Source organism: Oncorhynchus nerka, linkage group LG12 (genome assembly GCF_034236695.1).
Source record: "Oncorhynchus nerka isolate Pitt River linkage group LG12, Oner_Uvic_2.0, whole genome shotgun sequence".
Classification (NCBI taxonomy): Eukaryota; Metazoa; Chordata; class Actinopteri; order Salmoniformes; family Salmonidae; genus Oncorhynchus; species Oncorhynchus nerka.
In genome coordinates, this window is record NC_088407.1 from 17,044,085 (window position 1) to 17,065,265 (window position 21,181).

A 21,181-nucleotide genomic window follows, 5' to 3' on the forward strand; every position below is an offset into this window, starting at 1 on the left:
TGATGTCTTCACTGTTATTCTACAATGTGTAAAATAGTAAAAATAAAGAAAAACCCTTAAATGAGTAGATGTGTACAAACCTTTAACTGGTACTTTATATGATAGGATCACATAATTAGATACTGTACATACATAGATTTCAATCACATTACTGTCTTTCAATTGACTCTAGCAGATATTTTTTAGCATCTATTCAGTGTCTGTTTCCCCCTGTTGTCTATCACTCCAAGCTCTAGCCATGTGTGCAGGGAACATCTGTGGCTGAATACAGGGCATAGAGTGGAGTGACAGGTGATACAGAAGCTGCATGGTGGAAAGCTAAAATATTAACGAGAGGTAGGTGGCGTCAGAGATTATCAGATTGGAGTGACCATATTAATAAAAAACTTGTTTCGGAAACATTAGGCATTGAGGTTGCTATGGAGGAATCACAAATACACAAGTCGAGTGTCACAATGTGACTCTTATCAAAGATTGGGAGAGAGAGAGAAACCATAAAACAGAGATCATGTTGATAAGAGAAGTACACACGCACTCACACAACCAATAACAAACTACTCCATAGGGGGCAGCATTGCTCCCTTGTTCATTTGCTTCCATCCCGTAATTAGAGAGCCTCGGCCAGCTGGTTCTGGGACTCTGTTCACAAACACAAACAGAACCCAGAGAGCCCCAGGACAGCAACATAGTTAGACACAACCAAATTATGAGAAAGCAAAAAGATAACTATTTGACACACTGGAAATAATCAACAAGAAAAGTAAGAGTTTTGGAATGCTATTTGGCCCTAAACAGAGAGTTCACAGTGACAGAATACCTGACCACGGTGACTGACCCAAAATTAAGAAATTCCTTGAGTATGTACAGACTAAGTGAGCATTGCCTTGCTATTGAGAGAGGCCGCCACAGGCCTACCTGGCTCTTGAGAGAAGACAGGCTATATGCACACTGCCCACAAAATGCGGTGGAAACTGAGCTGCACTTCCTAACCTCCTGCCAAATGTCAAATCAAATCAAATGGTATTTGTCAAATGCGCGAAATACAACAGTGTTGTATTACTTACAAGCCCTTAACCAACAATGCAGTTATGTATGACCATATTAGAGACACATATTTCCCAAAGACCCACAAAGAATTCAATAACAATTCAAACAGTGAGAAACACCCATATCTGTCATTCAAAATACCACAAAATGTGCAATCACAGCAGCAAAATATGTGTCCCGTTGTCATGAGAAAGGGGCAACCAGAGGAACACAAACAACATTGTAAATACCACCAATATTTATCTGTTTATTTATCTTTCCCCATTACTCATACACTCTTAGAAAAACGGGTTCCAAAGGTGACTTTGGCTGTCCCCATAGGAGAACATCTGTAAACATCTGTTTCCCATGCCAATAAAGCCACTTCCAATTGAATAGAGAGATGGACGGGTGGGTATGTGAAAAGCGGGTGAGAGGTAGAGAGGGGGTAGAGAGAGAGATAGAGCGAGAGGGAGGGAGGGAGGGAGGGTGGGTGTCCAACAAGTGACAGAAGAGAATTACAGAAGAGAATAGCTGTAATAAAACACAGCAAAATGAAATTCTGAACAGTTTGTCTGATGTCTATCCTAACACACAATGTGACCCACTTTTTGCACAAATGTGGAAGGAATCAGTCGGAACATGGACTAACAGCTTTCAAAGAAAATGTAGTTATTTTGGGTTTAGAGTCTAGAGTTAGAGTTTTTCAAAGCAATCTTTAAAACAATCTCTCTCTCCTCTCTCTCTGCCCCCTCTCTCCTTCTTCTTCTGAACTGTCGTTTTGCTGAGCCAGGAAAATCAGATTCAGTCTTCATCAGTGAGAATATAGGATTACAAATCAACAGATATGACAAGATAAAATATGAACACATAAACATGAATGTTAAGCCGACTGAGACTTTCAATCACTATCATTTACATTTTGCAGTTGAACTTTTTTGAGCTTTAATGTTCTCTGAAAAGCATTATATAGGTACAAAAAAATCACTAGTGGTGTGGTGACAATCATAAACAATGCTATGTGGTCACATAGCCCATCTGTGTGTCCCAAATGGCACCCTATTCCCTAAATAGTGCCCTACTTTTGACTATGGGCCCCAGGGTCAAAAGTAGGACACTATAGGGAATAGGGTGCCATTGGGGATGGGCACTGTACAGTGTCATAAACAATGTTATGGCCACTTACAGAGAGATACATCTATGTCCTTTGGAATATGTCTTTCTTCAGCACTCATATAATTCCATGGTTATGGATGATTGCTTTTACTGCAGTCATAAAGTCATAGGTTGGGATTTGGCAAGATACATGTTTAAATGTGGTCATGTCCTTTGTAACTGTTTGTTGGGATGACAGATTGGCCAAACATTAGATAAGTATAAGGCCCAACACCATCGCCCTTTCTAGTAAAGACAGAGAGCACAGAGACCCTCCCTGCCTCCGTCCCTCTCAGCTACAACTGAGACTCACCCTCTCTGACTCACCCTGCCTTTCCCATTCGTTAACTCGTCGACTCATTCCTTCCTGTACGTCACAGAGGTAAAAATAGAAACACAGTGGAAACTTTTAAATGTACATTTTTACATGGGCGCATAGACACTTGAGAAACGTACACACACAAACATACCTCAATGGGTCCAAGGGTCAGACAAACTTTTAAATTGTACATTTTTACATGAACATAGACACCTGAGAAACACACACACTGCCCCAATAGAACTTACTTGGCTATGATGGAGAAGTGTTAAAAGCCTACGTGGAGCCCTGGTTGAGATGGAACACCATACTACACTTCAAGAACACTGCTCACCAGGGCCACACCAAAAATGTCTGAGAAAATGAGAGTAGAACCACGGTATGTTTATTTGTGTCCAACACAACTTTATTAATGAGTGTAGACAATATATAAACCAAATGTTCTCATATTGTGTTTGAAATGTAGTATAAAAACTAAAAACATTTTATAAATGAGTTCCCAGGTCTAAACCAAAAATATCTTCTTCAGTTTAAGTGTCAGAGAGACAGATAGTAAAAGTATAAACCTATTAAACTGCCTTGAAGGATCTGAATGAAGCCTTGACATACCGGTGTGATAAATGTTAGATAACGGCAATAAAGTGAAGTGAAGCGTGATGTGCTTTCTGGTTCAAAATGGCTGCCGCTCATTACATCACCAAAGTGAAGGGAAAATCTAGAGACACAACTGGTCAGCAAACCCATGTTGGATTTAGAGTGTTAAGGGGTGGGGTTTAGGGAGTTAGGGTTATGGAGATGCCATTCATGTCCATTTAATCAATCGCACCCTGGTGCTTTGATAGTGGAGGAGTTGGATCTATCAGGCGCACCTCTTAAATCATCTTGAGTAACTTGGTGGAATACACACTGTACTGCATATCCCATCCATTATTATATCTAATATCTAAAGAAATATTTGTATTCATTAGGGATCCCCATTAGCTGCTAAGTATTAAGGTTAGGCTTAGGTCAAGGCAGCAGCTACTATTCCTCAGGTCCAAACACATTAAGGCGCTTACATCACACATACAACAAATGATATAACAGTGCATCATATAACATTAATACACCACTACATATATATGATTTGTCCCAAATACAATGCTTTAAGTTTTTGAAATATTTAGGACTAACTTATTCCTTGCCAACAATGCTGAAATGAACTGCAGCTCTTTGTTAAGTGTTGCAGTCATTTCAGTCGCTGTAGTAGCTGACGTGTATAGTGTTGAGTCATGAGCATACATAGACACACTGGCCTTACTCAATGCCAGTGGCATGTTGTTAGCAAAGATTGAAAAGAGGAAAGTGCAAAGGCAGCTGCCCTGGGGGATTCCTGATTCTACCTGGATTATGTTGGAGAGGCTTCCATTAAAGAACACTCTCTGTGTTCTGTTAGACAGGAAACTCTTTATCCACAATATAGCAGTGACTATAAAGACATAACACATGTTTTTCCAGCAGCACTAAAGTCTGACAAAACAGCCCCCACAATATTTTTGTATCTATTTCTCTCATCCAATCATCAGTCATTTGTGTATGTGCTGTGCTTGTTGAATGTCCTTCCTTATAAGTGTGCTGTCAAAAGTCTGTTGTCAATTTGTTTACTGTAAAATAGCATTGTACCTGGTCAAACACCATTTTTCCAAAAGTTTACAGAATGACTTTTGCTTCCCTCCAGGCCTGAGGCCACACACTTAAATTGAAGATACGGCAAATAGGAGTCCGCTATTATCCTCAGTAATTTTCCATCCAAGTTGTCAAACCCCGGTGGCTTGTCATTGTTGATAGACAACAATATTTTTTTCACCTCTTCCACACTCACTTTATGGAATTCAAATTTACAAAGCTTGTCTTTCATAATTTGGTCAGCATTTGTTGCTGAATTTGTTAATCTTGCCAATGAAAATATCATTAAAGCATCTGGCAATATCACTGGGTTTTGTGAGGAATGAGTAATCTGATTCAATGAATGATTGAGCTGACTTTGCCTTTTTGCCTAAAATGTAATTTAAGATGCTTTTTAGTTTCATTTTTTATATAATTTATCTTTGTTTCATAGTATATTTTCTTATTTCTTTCAGTTAAGTCAGATGATTTCTAAATTTGCAGTACGTTTGCCAATCGGTGATGCTGACAGACTTATTTGGCAAACCTTTCGCCTCATCCCCAAATGTTTTCTTCCTCGTCAATCCAAGAGGATTTAACAGTTTTTACAGTAATGTTCATAATGAGTGCATGCTTATTAGCAACTAGAATAATGCATTTCAGAAATGTGTCAAGTGCAGTGTATGGTTGCTCCTCATTACAAATAATTTACATCAACAACATAGGAATCACTACAAAACGTATTGTATGGCCTATTCAAATCAAATCTATTCAAATCTTATTTTTCACATACACATGGTTTGCAGATGTTAATGCGAGTGTAGCGAAATGCTTGTGCTTCTAGTTCCGACAATGCAGTAATAACCAATGAGTAATCTAACCTAACAATTCCACAACTACTACCTTATACACACAAGTGTAAAGGGATAAATAATATGTACATAAAGATATATGAATGAGTGATGGTACAGAACGACATAGGCAAGATGCAGTAGATGGTATCGAGTACAGTATATACATATGAGATGAGTAATGTAGGGTATGTAAACAAAGTGGCATAGTTTAAAGTGGCTAGTGATACATGTATTACATAAAGATGCAGTAGATGATATAGAGTACAGTATATACATATACATATGAGATGAGTAATGTAGGGTATGTAAACATTATATTAAGTGGCATTGTTTAAAGTGGCTAGTGATACATTTTTTACATCAATTTCCACCAATTTCCATTATTAAAGTGGCTGGAGTTGAGTCAGTATGTTGGCAGCAGCCACTCAATGTTAGTGGTGGCTGTTTAACAGTCTGATGGCCTGATGGCCTCGACAGGATGCTCTTGATTGTGCATCTTTAGAAGTTTGTGAGTGCTTTTGGTGACAAGCTGAATTTCTTCAGCCTCCTGAGGTTGAAGAGGCGCTGCTGCGCCTTCTTCACGACGCTGTCTGTGTGGGTGGACCAATTCAGTTTGTCCGTGATGTGTAAGTCAAGGAACTTAAAATGTACTACCCTCTCCACTACTGTCCCGTCGATGTGGATTGTGGCTGCTCCCTCTGCTGTTGCCTGAAGTCCACAATTATCTCCTTTGTTTTGTTGACGTTGAGTGTGAGGTTATTTTCCTGACACCACACTCCGAGGGCCCTCACCTCCTCCCTGTAGGCTGTCTCGTCGTTGTTGGTAATCAAGCTTACCACTGTAGTGTCGTCCGCAAACTTGATGATTGAGTTGGAGGCATGCATGGCCATGCAGTCGTGGGTGAACAGGGAGTACAGGAGAGAGCTCAGAACGCACCCTTGTGGGGCCCCAGTGTTGAGGATCAGCGGGGTGGAGAAGTTGTTACCTACCCTCACCACCTGGTCCAGTACCCAGTTGCACAGGGCGGGGTCGAGACCCAGGGTCTCGAGCTTGATGACGAGTTTGGAGGGCACTATGGTGTTAAATGCTGAGCTGTAGTCGATGAACAGCATTCTCACATAGGTCTTCCTCTTGTCCAGATGGGTTAGGGCAGTGTGCAGTGTGGTTGCGATTGCGTCGTCTGTGGACCTATTGGGGTGGTAAGCAAATTCGAGTGGGTCTCGGGTGTCAGGTAGGGTGGAGGTGATATGGTCCTTGACTAGTCTCTCAAAGCACTTCATGATGACGGAAGTGAGTGCTACGGGGCCGTTAGTCGTTAGTAGTCGTTTAGCTCAGTTACCTTCGCTTTCTTGGGAACAGGAACAATGGTGGCCCTCTTGAAGGATGTGGGAACAGCAGACTGGGATAAAGATTGATTGAATATGTCCGTAAACACACCAGCCAGCTGGTCTGCGCATGCTCTGAGAACGCAGCTGGGGATGCCGTCTGGGCCTGCAGCCTTGCGAGGGTTTACACGTTTAAATGTTTTACTCACGTCAGCTGCAATGAAGGAGAGTCTGCAGGTTTTGGTAGCGGCCAGTGTCAGTGGCACTGTATTGTCCTCAAAGCGAGCAAAAAAGTTATTTAGTCTGTCTGGGAGCAAGATATCCTGGTCCGCGACGGGGCTGGTTTTCTTTTTGTAATCCGTGATTGACTGTTGACCCTGCCACATACCTCTTGTGTCTGAGCCGTTGAATTGCGACTCTACTCTGTCTCTGTACTGACGCTTAGCTTGTTTGATTGCCTTGCGGAGGGAATAGCTACACAGTTTGTATTCGGTCATGTTTCCGGTCACCTTGCCCTGGTTAAAAGCAGTGGTTCACGCTTTCAGTTTCGCGCGAATGCTGCCATCAATCCACTCTTTCTGGTTCGGGAATGTTTTAATCATTGCTGTGGGTATAACATCGCCGATGCACTTTCTAATGAACTCGCTCACCGAATCAGCGTATTTGTCAATGTTGTTAGGCCCAGCCTTTGGAATGTTGGTTTTCCTAGATATGGCTACTATATTGTGATCACTACATCCGATGGATTTGGATACTGTTTTAAAGCAAATTTCTGCAGCATTAGTAAATTTGTGTCACGGTCGTCATAATGAGGAGACCAAGGTGCAGCGTCGTAAGCGTACATAACTCTTTAATGAAAGAGAGAACAAAACTATACAAAACAACAAAACGAACCGTGAAGCTATATGGCTAGTGCAGAACAGGCAACTAAACATAGAATAACAACCTACAAAATACCCAAGGAATATGGCTACCTAAATATGGTCCCCAATCAGAGACAACGATAAACAGCTGCCTCTGATTGAGAACCAATCTAGGCAACCATAGACATATAAACCCCAAGACATACCAAAACTCTGAGACATACAAAACCCCCTAGACATACAAAAAACCCTAGACAATACAAAAACTAAACAAACCACCCGTGTCACACCCTGACCTAACCAAAATAATAAAGAAAACAAAGTTAACTAAGGTCAGGGCATGACAATATGTGATCAATAAATGTTGATGATTTCATTCCTGTACTGTTTGTAATTACCCTGGTAGGTTGACTGATAACCTGAACCAGGTTGCAGGCACTGGTTACAGTTTGAAGCCTTTCCTTGAGTGGGCAACTTAATGAAAGCCAGTTAATATTTAAAATCACCCAGAAAATATCAGTCTCTATTGATATCAGATACATTATCAAGCATTTCACACATATTATCCAGATACTGACTGTTAGCACTTGGTGATCTACAGCAGCTTCCCACAAGAATGGGCTTTCGGTGAGGTAAATGAACCTGTAGAACCATATTACTTCAACAGTATTTAACATGAGATCCTCTCTAAGCTTTACAGGAATGTATTTCTGAATATACACGGCAACACCTCCACCATTGGCATTTCTGTATTTTCGGTAGATGTATTAGCCATGTATTGCTACCACTGTATTGTCATATATTATCTAAGTGAGTTTCAGAGAATATGAATGTCATCTGTTACTAGCAAGTTATTGACTTCATGAACCTTGTTTCTTAAGCTATGTATGTTAACGTGGGCTGTTTTTAGCGCTTTTCTGGTATGCTTGATTGTTTTCATTGCTTTAGTGAAAAGTAAAATACATTGCAAAAATTAAACACTTGAGCAATGTTTAGTACAATGTACGTAACCTAATGTATGTCCCTCTAACTGCCCTTAATGCCGCTGCTGATCTTACAGCTATTGTATGTAGTAGTCATGTCCCTATTAACTATACTGTTAGCACTGAGGCGATGTGCCCTAGTAGGAAGTCCACATGTGTAGCTCACCCTGCACTAACATAAATAACATGAGGATGTCTACTTCTGCTAAGCTTCCCAAGGTAATCAATAGACAGAAAAAACAGGGCTAACATATTTAGTCTATTCCTAATTCCTATTCTAGGGTCACCCTAGCCTTCCCGCTTACCTTTATGATGTTTATAATGCTGTTGTGTATCAAGATGGCCGACTCTCTGAACCCAAATGAGCCAGTCTCACAATGGATAAACGTCAAAGTTCAACGTTCCAACAAATAACACAGTTAGATGTTTGTTGGGTCATACATTCTCATTAAGACTACGTCCCAAATGGCACCCTTTTCCCACTGCACTACCCATAGGGCTATATAGGGAATAGGGTGCAATACCATATTACATCGATACAGCTGAATTATAAGGGTTTGATCACATATTGTAAATGCCTTCCACGCCGCTAATCTTGAGTGTTTCTGATACCCCTTATCAATCTTATCAGAACTCTGAAAGGCAAGGGTTATGACCTTTTTAGGGCATGTGGGGAACTTACTGTCTCTCTCCTGTTATCTGTGTGAAAGTTGCACAATACCTTTACACAGGTACACTGTAAAGGAAACCTAACTCAAAGGAATCTGTTTGGAACATAGTGGGACATGTGAAACCTGTAGCGAAAAACTACACTCAGTCCTATTACACCATTAACAAAGAAACTTATGATGCTATGAAATCACTGTTATAGGCTACCAATGAGGTCCTTTTGGTCACGCCTTTGTCTCATATGATAAGCATTATTTCACAATTCACTGGTAGAGACATGACTTGCCTTTATTTCCTGTTGTCTGTGTTAGGTAATACAGTAACTCTACACCCAGTTTAACTGTCAATTATTACTGGACTAGTTTAATGATTACTGGAAACACAAACCTACCAGGGTCTACAAAGAGACACAATAGGTGTGTGTGTGTGTGTGTGTGTGCGCGTGTGCGTGCGTGGCGGTTGCCACAGAATCCAAAGGTGATGTCACCAAAATAGACCACTTTCCCACCCTTCCTGATTCAATCATTCATATTTGTGTATTCATAAGTACCATATTAGAAGATACAATAGCCCAGATAACCTGCGTCAATGCTATCATTGACATGACACAACCAAGTTACATTTCCTGACTGTCACTGACTCCTCCATTGTCAGAGCACAAAACCCAATAATCACATTAAAAAAAAAACATTTTAATAAAGGACAGCCTAGTGGTTAAAAGAGCGTTGGACCAGTAACCAAAAGGGCGCTGGTTCGAATCCCTGAGCCGACTAGGTGAAAAATCTGTCGATGTGACCTTGAGCAAGGCAATTAACCCTAGTTGTTCTGGATAAGAGTGTCTGCTAAATGAGGAAAATGTAAAAAATCCTTAACTAACCTGTCTGACTATCATAACCTAGTCAAAAGAGCACCTGCTGTTCCCCTGACAGGGGCAGGAGTGTTAGTGCATTTATGGTTCAAGATAACGCTGAGTATCTTGTCCCAACTATTTTGGATCCAATCCAGTAAGTATTATGCAACATTATGACACTGACACCCCTTCCAACAATAGCTACGTGGACCCAGGTAGGTCCAAACACATTTGGACACACACACACACACACACACACACACACACACACACACACACACACACACACACACACACACACACACACACACACACACACACACACACACACACACACACACACACACACACACACACGCACACATATTAATGGGTCCAAGGGTTAGACATACTGGACACGACACCCCAAGGCTAAACCCTGCCATTCAGACCTGGGGGAGCCAGAGGTGTGTGTAGAGGACAGGTGTGTTTAGAGTACAGGTGTGTGTAGCGTTCAGTACACCATTCTGACAGAGAGGTACATCCACCCGTGAGTGGATCAGGACTAAGGATCGTAGAGAGAGAGAGATACCTGGACCTAGACGATCATCATCATGACCATAACCAGCATTAGCCGCTCCTGGATCTCTGGGCTAATCATCTGCCTGTTTATCACTGCTGGTGAGAATGCTTACTCTGCTGATCGGCACTTTACAATAGGAAACCAATTATTGCAGTTTAGAAGTGTTTATAACGGTTTCAACATATATCATCTGTTCGATATAACAATTTATCACAGGTTATTCAATATTAACGTTTATAATGTGTTAAATATTACACTCTTTAACCGGATTGATAATACAATTTAAGAAGGTCTAATGCTGTTTATAAAATACAGTTTATAACCTGTTCAATATGACAGTTTATACAAGTCTATAACCTGATCAACAATAACAACAGGAAACACTTTCAAAATGTTGAAAACTGAAAATTGAAAACTGATAACAATCCTTCTGGATCTCTTTGCCAGCTATCTGCCTGTGGATTCACTCTGCTGATCAATAACACAGGGGTTTATGGGATTTTATCGCATGTTCAATATTCACATTTATATATTATACTTTTTGTAGAAGAGTTAGATATTAGTGTATAACCTGTTCAGTATTACAGTTTATATTATGCATTTAACCTGAACAATCTTAGTTTATGAAAGTTTATAACCTGTTCAATATTAGTTTATAACCTGTTCAATATTAGTTTATAACCTGTTCAATATTAGTTTATAACCTGTTCAATATTAGTTTATTACCTGTTCAATATTAGTTTATAACCTGTTCAATATTAGTTTATTACCTGTTCAATATTAGTTTATAACCTGTTCAATATTAGTTTATAACCTGTTCAATATTCGTTTATTACCTGTTCAATATTAGTTTCTGAAAGTTTATAACCTGTTCAATATTAGTTTATTACCTGTTCAATATTAGTTTATAACCTGTTCAATATTAGTTTATAACCTGTTCAATATTAGTTTATTACCTGTTCAATATTAGTTTATAACCTGTTCAATATTAGTTTATTACCTGTTCAATATTAGTTTATAACCTGTTCAATATTAGTTTATAACCTGTTCAATATTAGTTTATTACCTGTTCAATATTAGTTTATAACCTGTTCAATATTAGTTTATTACCTGTTCAATATTAGTTTATAACCTGTTCAATATTAGTTTATTACCTGTTCAATATTAGTTTATAACCTGTTCAATATTAGTTTATTACCTGTTCAATATTAGTTTATAACCTGTTCAATATTAGTTTATTACCTGTTCAATATTAGTTTATAACCTGTTCAATATTAGTTTATAACCTGTTCAATATTAGTTTATTACCTGTTCAATATTAGTTTATAACCTGTTCAATATTAGTTTATAACCTGTTCAATATTAGTTTATTACCTGTTCAATATTAGTTTATAACCTGTTCAATATTAGTTTATAACCTGTTCAATATTAGTTTATTACCTGTTCAATATTAGTTTATAACCTGTTCAATATTAGTTTATTACCTGTTCAATATTAGTTTATAACCTGTTCAATATTAGTTTATTACCTGTTCAATATTAGTTTATTACCTGAATATTTATTACCTGTTCAATATTAGTTTATTACCTGTTCAATATTAGTTTCTGAAAGTTTATAACCTGTTCAATATTCGTTTCTGAAAGTCTATAACAGAGGTACTAAACCACCCGTCACACAACCTTACGAGGTAGCAAAGGTCCGGATGGATATTGTCATTATCGGCGTAGTCAAAAACCCCAAACTGTTCAAATCAAATGTAATTTATCACATGCGCCGAATACAACGGGTGTAGACTTTACCGTGAAATGCTTATGAACCCTTCAACTATGCAGAGGAAAAAATGATTAACATAAAGACAAATAGTAACTGACACAAGAGGAGTAAAAGACCCCTCTTATTGTCAGAAGTACAATTTTGCATTTAATTTCCTGCAATTCAACACATTTTGCCATTGGGCAGAGAACATTTCACAGTTTTAAAGCTAATTTCCTGCAATTCAACACATTTTGCCATTGGGCAGAGAACATTTCACAGTTTTAAAGCTAATTTCCTGCAATTCAACACATTTTGCCATGTCTTATGATACCTGAGTGAGTCAACAAAATCAATGTGGGCCCCCTGGGGGTTGAGGCCCCAATGGGCATCGTAATAACTTCAAGACCTAGACAGCTGGTATCTAGCAGGGGCTAGTTGATCAGCTGGAAATTATAAATAGATATCTAAGATCTGTCAGTGAATTACATAACAAGAGGAGAACTGTACTACCACATTTTCTCAATTGAAACATGTGCATTCTACTATTACAACTCTCAACTGCAATAAATTGAAAGACTGACAGTTCTTAAATAAAAAAATATATATACAGTACCAGTCAAAAGTTTGGACATACCTAATTATTCAAGGGTTTTCCTTTATTTTTTTCACTATCTTCTAAGTTATAGAATAATATTGAAGACATCAAAATATGAAATTACACATATGGAATCAAATAGTAAACAACAAACTGTTAAACAAATCAAAATATATTTTAGATTCTTCAAAGTACCCAAATCAAATCAAATTGTCTTTGTCACATACACATGGTTAGCAGATGTTAATGCGAGTGTAGCGAAATGCTTGTGCTTCTAGTTCCGACAATGCAGTAATAACCAACGAGTAATCTAACCTAACAATTCCACAACAACTACCTTATACACACAAGTGTAAAGGGATAAAGAATATGTACATATATGAATGAGTGATGGTACAGAACAGCATAGGCAAGATGCAGTAGATGGTATAGAGTACAGTATATACATATGAGATGAGTAATGTAGGGTAAGTAAACATAAAAGTGGTATTGTTTAAAGTGGCTAGTGATACATGTATTACATAAAGATGGCAAGATGCAGTAGATGGTATAGAGTACAGTATATACATATGAGATGAGTAATGTAGGGTATGTAAACATTATATTAAGGGGTAATGTTTAAAGTGGCTAGTGATACATTTTTTACATCAATTTCCATCAATTTCCATTATTAAAGTGGCTGGAGTTGAGTCAGTATGTTGGCAGCAGCCACTCAATGTTAGTGGTGGCTGTTTAATTAACTGTCACGATCGTCGTATGGAGTAGACCAAAGCGCAGCGTGGTTAGAATACATTCTTCTTTATTGCATGAAGAACACGAAGAACACTTAAACAAAACAAGAAAATGATAAGACGACCGTGACTGCTAATGAAACAATGTGCTAACGTGCAACATAACATAGACAATAACCCACAAAATACCCAAAGAGGATGGCTGCCTAAATATGGTTCCCAATCAGAGACAACGATAAACACCTGCCTCTAATTGAGAACCAATCTAGGCAACCATAGACCTACATAAACACCTAGATGGAAACAACCCCATAAATCTACAAAACCCCTAGACAGTACAAACACCCTAGATGAGACAAAAACACACATACCACCCTCGTCACACCCTGACCAAACCAAAATATAGAAAGAAAACAAAGAATACTCAGGTAAGGGCGTGACATTAACAGTCTGATGGCCTTGAGATAGAAGCTGTTTTTCAGTCTCTCGGTCCCTGCTTTGATGCACCTGTACTGACCTCACCTTCTGGATGATAGTGGGGTGAACAGGCAGTGGCTCGGGTGATGGTTGTCCTTGATGATCTTTATGGCCTTCCTGTGACATCGGGTGGTGTAGGTGTCCTGGAGGGCAGGTTGTTTGCCCCCGGTGATGCGTTGTGCAGACCTCACTACCCTTGGGATGCCGCGCCTTCTTCAACACGCTGTCTGTGTTGGTGGACCAATTCAGTTTGTCTGTGATGTGTACACCGAGGAACTTTCTACCCTCTCCACTACTGTCCCGTCGAGGTGGATAGGGGGGGGTGCTCCCTCTGCTGTTTCCTGAAGTCCACGATCATCTCCTTTGTTTTGTTGACGTTGAGTGTGAGGTTATTTTCCTGATACCACACTCCGAGGGCCCTCACCTCCTCCCTGTAGGCCATCTCGTCGTTGTTGGTAATCAAGCCTACCACTGTAGTGTCGTCTGCAAACTTGATGATTGAGTTGGAGGCGTGCATGGCCACGCAGTCGTGAGTGAACAGGGAGTACAGGAGAGAGCTCAGAACGCACCCTTGTGGGGCCCCAGTGTTGAGGATCAGCGATGTGAAGATGTTGTTACCTACCCTCACCACCTGGGGGCGGCCCGTCAGAAAGTCCAGTACCCAGTTGCACAGGGCGGGGTCGAGACCCATGGTCTCATGCTTGATGACGAGTTTGGAGGGTACTATGGTGTTAAATGCTGAGCTGTAGTCGATGAACAGCATTCTCACATAGGTCTTCCTCTTGTCCAGATGGGTTAGGGCAGTGTGCAGTTTGGTTGCGATTGCGTCGTCTGTGGACCTATTGGGGAGGTAAGCAAATTGGAGTGGGTCTAGGGTTGTCAGGTAGGCTGGAGGTGATATGGTCCTTGACTAGTCTCTCAAACCACTTCATGATGACGGAAGTGAGTGCTACGGGGCTGTTAGTCGTTAATAGTCGTTTAGCTCAGTTACCTTAGCTTTCTTAGGAACAGGAACCATGGTGGCCCTCTTGAAGCATGTGGGGACAGCAGACTGGGATAAGGATTGATTGAATATGTTCGTAAACACACCAGCCAGCTGGTCTGCGCATGCTCTGAGGACGCGGCTGGGGATGCCGTCTGGGCCTGTAGCCTTGCGAGGGTTAACACATTTAAATGTTTTACTCACGTCAGCTGCAGTGAAGGAGAGTCTGCAGGTTTTGGTAGCGGGCAGTGACAGTGGCACTGTATTGTCCTCAAAGCGAGTAAAGAAGTTATTTAGTCTGTCTGGGAGCAAGACATCCTGGTCCGCGACGGGGCTGGTTTCCTTTTTGTAATCCGTGATTGACTGTAGACCCTGCCACATTCCTCTTGTGTCTGAGCCGTTGAATTGCAACTCTACTTTGCCTCTCTACTGACGCTTAGCTTGTTTGATTGCCTTGCGGAGGGAATAGCTACACAGTTTGTATTCGGTCATGATGACAGCTTGCACACTCTTGGCATTCTCTCAACCAAACTCAAGAGGTAGTCACCTGGAATGCATTTCCATTAACAGGTGTGCCTTGTTAAAAGTTCATTTGTAGAATGTCTTTCCTTCTTAAAGCATTAGAGCCAATCAAGTAAAACTGAGAAAGTTTGTGTCCATGCTTAGAGAGAGAGAGAACATGATTAAGATATTATTACTTAAAAAGTATATGTAACTTGATGACACTAAATAAATACAGAATATAACATTACGTAGCAATAGCCTTCATTGTAAATAAAGCTAACTGTGGCTTCTGTTGTTACTGCAGTTTCTGCTAGCAGTACCCCAATGGCATCAACAGAAACCTCTGAAACTACAGAACAACTTTCAACTACAGAAATCCCTGCAACTGCTACAGAAAATCCAAGTACTACTGATGCTGGACTTACAGCCAAAACAGGTACCACTGATGCTGGACTTACAGCCGAAACAGGTACGACTGATGCTGGAAGTACAGCTGAAACAGGTTCGACTGATGCCGGACGTACAGTCGAAACAGGTACCACTGATGCTGGACCTACAGCCGAAACAGGTACCACTGATGCTGGACTTACAGCCAAAACAGGTACCACTGAAGCCAGACCCATCACCGAAACAGGTACCACTGAAGCTGGACCCATCACTGAAACAGGTACCACTGAAGCCGGACCCATCACCGAAACAGGTACCACTGAAGCCGGACCCATCACCGAAACAGGTACCACTGACGCCGGACCCATCACCGAAACAGGTACCACTGAAGCCGGACCCATCACCGAAACAGGTACCACTGAAGCCGGACCCATCACCGAAACAGGTACCACTGAAGCCGGACCCATCACCGAAACAGGTACCACTGAAGCCGGACCTACAGCCAATCCAGGTACAACTGATGCTGGTAATACAGCCGAAACAGGTACCACTGATGCTGGTAATACAGCCGAACCAGGTACCACTGATTCCGGACCTACAGCCAATCCAGGTACAACTGACTCCGGACCTACAGCCGAAACAGGTACCACTGATTCCGGACCTACAGCCAATCCAGGTACAACTGATTCCGGACCTACAGCCGAAACAGGTACCACTGATTCCGGACCTACAGCCAATCCAGGTACAACTGATGCTGGTAATACAGCCGAAACAGGTACCACTGATGCTGGTAATACAGCCGAACCAGGTACCACTGAAGCCGGACCCATCACAGAAACAGGTACCACTGATGCCGGACCCATCACCGAAACAGGTACTACTGAAGCCGGACCCATCACCGAAACAGGTACCACTGAAGCCGGACCCATCACAGAAACAGGTACCACTGAAGCCGGACCCATCACCGAAACAGGTACCACTGACGCCGGACCCATCACCGAAACAGGCACCACTGACGCCGGACCCATCACCGAAACAGGTACCACTGACGCCGGACCCATCACCGAAACAGGTACCACTGACGCCGGACCCATCACCGAAACAGGTACCACTGAAGCCGGACCCATCACCGAAACAGGTACCACTGTAGCCGGACCCATCACCGAAACAGGTACCACTGAAGCCGGACCCATCACCGAAACAGGTACCACTGACGCCGGACCCATCACCGAAACAGGCACCACTGACGCCGGACCCATCACGAAACAGGCACCACTGAAGCCGGACCCATCACGAAACAGGCACCACTGACGCCGGACCCATCACCGAAACAGGCACCACTGACGCCGGACCCATCACCGAAACAGGTACCACTGACGCCGGACCCATCACCGAAACAGGCACCACTGACGCCGGACCCATCACCGAAACAGGCACCACTGAAGCCGGACCCATCACCGAAACAGGTACCACTGACGCCGGACCCATCACCGAAACAGGCACCACTGACGCCGGACCCATCACCGAAACAGGCACCACTGAAGCCGGACCCATCACCGAAACAGGTACCACTGAAGCCGGACCCATCACCGAAACAGGTACCACTGAAGCCGGACCCATCACCGAAACAGGTACCACCGAAGCCGGAGCCATCACCGAAACAGGTACCACTGAAGCCGGACCCATCACCGAAACAGGTACCACTGAAGCCGGACCCATCACCGAAACAGGTACCACTGATTCCGGACCTACAGCCAAAACAGGTACCACTGAAGCCAGACCCATCACCGAAACAGGTACCACTGAAGCTGGACCCATCACTGAAACAGGTACCACTGAAGCCGGACCCATCACCGAAACAGGTACCACTGAAGCCGGACCCATCACCGAAACAGGTACCACCGAGGCCGGAGCCATCACCGAAACAGGTACCACTGAAGCCGGACTCATCACCGAAACAGGTACCACTGAAGCCGGACCCATCACCGAAACAGGTACCACTGATTCCGGACCTACAGCCAATCCAGGTACAACTGATGCTAGTAATACAGCCGAAACAGGTACCACTGATGCTGGTAATACAGCCGAACCAGGTACCACTGATGCTGGTAATACAGCCGAACCAGGTACCACTGATTCCGGACCTACAGCCAATCCAGGTACAACTGATTCCGGACCTACAGCCGAAACAGGTACCACTGATTCCGGACCTACAGCCAATCCAGGTACAACTGATGCTGGTAATACAGCCGAAACAGGTACCACTGATGCTGGTAATACAGCCGAACCAGGTACCACTGATGCCGGACCTACAGCCGAAACAGGTACTACTGATGTTGGTAATACAGCCGAACCAGGTACCACTGATGCTGGAGCTACTGCCAATCCAGTTACCACTGATGCCGGACCTACAGCCGAAACAGGTACTACTGATGCTGGTAATACAGCCGAACCAGGTACCACTGATGCTGGAGCTACAGCCAATCCAGTTACCACTGATTCCGGACCTACAGCCGATGAAACAGGTACCACTGATGCTGGACCTACAGCCGAAACAGGTACCACAGATGCCGGACCTACAGCCGAAACAGGTACGACTGATTCCAGACCTACAGCCGAAACAGGTACCACTGATGCCGGACCTACAGCCGAAACAGGTACTACTGATGCTGGCAATACTGCCGAACCAGGTACAACTGATGCTGGTAATACAGCCGAACCAGGCACCACTGATTCTGGAGCTACAGCCAATCCAGGTACCACTGATGCCGGACCTACAGCCGAAACAGGTACTACTGATGCTGGTAATACAGCCGAACCAGCTACCACTGATGCTGGAGCTACAGCCAATCCAGTTACCACTGATTCCGGACCTACAGCCGATGAAACAGGTACCACTGATGCCGGACCTACAGCCGAAACAGGTACCACTGATGCCGGACCTACAGCCGAAACAGGTACGACTGATTCCGGACCTACAGCCGAAACAGGTACCACTGATGCCAGACCTACAGCCGAAACAGGTACCACTGATGCCGGACCTACAGCCGAATCAGGTACCACTGATGCCGGATATACAGCCGAACCAGGTACCACTGATTCCGGACCTACAGCCAATCCAGGTACCACTGATGCCGGATATACAGCCGAAACAGGTACCACTGATGCCGGACCTACAGCCAAAACAGGTACCACTGATTCCGGACCAACTGCCGAAACAGGTACCACTGATGCTGGAACTACAGCCAAACCAGATACTACCGGTGCTGGAACTACAGCCAAACCAGATACTACCGATGCTGGAACTACAGCCAAACCAGATACTACCGATGCTGGAACTACAGCCAAACCAGATACTACTGATGCTGGAACTACAGCCAAACCAGGTACTACTGATGCTGGAACTACAGCCAAACCAGGAACTACTGATGCTGGAACTACAGCCAAACCAGATACTACCGATGCTGGAACTACAGCCAAACCAGGAATTACCGATGCTGGAACTACAGCCAAACCAGATACTACTGATGCTGGAACTACAGCCAAAGCAGATACTACTGATGCTGGAACTACAGCCAAACCAGATACTACCGATGCTGGAACTACAGCCAAACCAGGAACTACTGGTGCTGGAACTACAGCCAAACCAGATACTACCGATGCTGGAACTACAGCCAAACCAGGAACTACTGATGCTGGAACTACAGCCAAACCAGATACTACTGATGCTGGAACTACAGCCAAACCAGGAATTACCGATGCTGGAACTACAGCCAAACCAGATACTACTGGTGCTGGAACTACAGCCAAACCAGGAATTACCGATGCTGGAACTACAGCCAAACCAGGAACTACTGATGCTGGAACTACAGCCAAACCAGGTACTACTGATGCTGGAACTACAGCCAAACCAGGTACTACTGATGCTGGAACTACAGCCAAACCAGGAATTACCGATGCTGGAACTACAGCCAAACCAGATACTACTGATGCTGGAACTACAGCCAAACCAGGAACTACTGATGCTGGAACTACAGCCAAACCAGGTACTACTGATGCTGGAACTACAGCCAAACCAGGTACTACTGATGCTGGAACTACAGTCGAACCATCTTTGCCAAGTACAACTTCTTCTACTATTGCAACCACCGCTACGCCACCAATTCAGTGTGAGAACGGAGGTACACCTGAAGGACAGTCTTGCAACTGTCCTCCTGACTTCCACGGGGAGACCTGCAGAGATTTTAAAACTGACATAGTGCCAGGTATGTGAGACATTTTGTAAAACGAATACAATTTGCGAAACCGAAACAGCCCTGAGTGACACTCATACTTTCCCTTAATAATCACAGCAAATGAAATAGATAAGTGATGAATACAAGACTTAGATACTTTTCACTTCGATAACTTAGAAAGCATAATATATTAGAAATAGTACTTCACCTATTTTATTTGTCAATAGGTTATGATACATTCACAAATGTTGTCACTTGGTCTTCTTGTAGGTACGCTCAATAGGACAGCAGTGGTTAATAATATGGAAACTAATTCCCCGTACATAGAAAAATATAACGACAAAACTTCAACTGAATACACAGACAAGGTCAAGGATTTCACAACAGAGGTAAGACAAAACACTAATGTCAAGTTAAGTGTTAAATACATTTAAGTCAAATAAAACAGTTGTAAAGTAATGTGGATAAATAAATAAAATAACAACTGCTGTTCAAGACAGCAGGGGTTAATTCATTTTATCTCAAGTCTTCGTGAATATGCAGTGACCACTGTTTACATTTCAGATGGAGGAATACTACAGGAATAAAGGGATACGGAATTTCACAGTGGAAAACGTAACTCTGAGGTACTAGACTAGCATACCAAAAACACCATGGTATATATTTACAAAACAACATTTCACCCTGTATCCTGTCCTACCCCTTATCTTATATAAAGGTGATCTATTGACAGTATAAAAACCTGTCCACATTGTCATGAGGTTATATGAAAATGTAAACAAAGATTATGCAGAGATTATTCTCATTGGTCTTCATTATTTTTGTTCTTTCAGTAAGGGGTCACTTATGACCATACGCTTGGGACGTGGTATAGAGGAGAACAGGGTAAATACAATGGACAAAGAGAACCTCTTACATTCTTATTCATACTTTATAATCATTTTTCACAGAGAAGCTGAAAGTTGCAGATGATATTTTGTTCTGTGATGCTTTCAGATGGAAAACTCCTTGTACAACCCCAAGGCAGGATCATATCGGTAATTTAAATAAGTGATTCATTAACTATGCTACATAAACCTTTTGGTTTTGGTGATGGTTGGTTAACACCAGGGTTGGGGTTAATTCCATTTAATTTTCAGTCTATTCAGATATATGTACACTGAAATTCTTCAATGCCTTTCAATGAGTAAAATGTGGAATTGTGTTTACTTTCTGACTTAACTGTAACTGAAACGGAATTGACCCCAACCCTGGTTACCACAGAA

General features: G+C 42.3%; 1 protein-coding gene across 1 annotated transcript in view; it reads left to right on the top strand.

The window, feature by feature from the left end:
* Positions 1-21,181, top strand: part of muc3a (mucin 3A, cell surface associated) — a 36,696-nt gene that overhangs the window by 8,263 nt on the left and 7,252 nt on the right. Inside the window, exons 3-8 of the mRNA XM_065026023.1 lie at positions 15,599-16,827; positions 16,963-19,946; positions 20,187-20,305; positions 20,481-20,542; positions 20,750-20,801; positions 20,913-20,953. Coding sequence (XP_064882095.1) covers positions 15,599-16,827; positions 16,963-19,946; positions 20,187-20,305; positions 20,481-20,542; positions 20,750-20,801; positions 20,913-20,953 — 4,487 coding nt within the window. The remainder of the gene's footprint in view (positions 1-15,598; positions 16,828-16,962; positions 19,947-20,186; positions 20,306-20,480; positions 20,543-20,749; positions 20,802-20,912; positions 20,954-21,181) is intronic.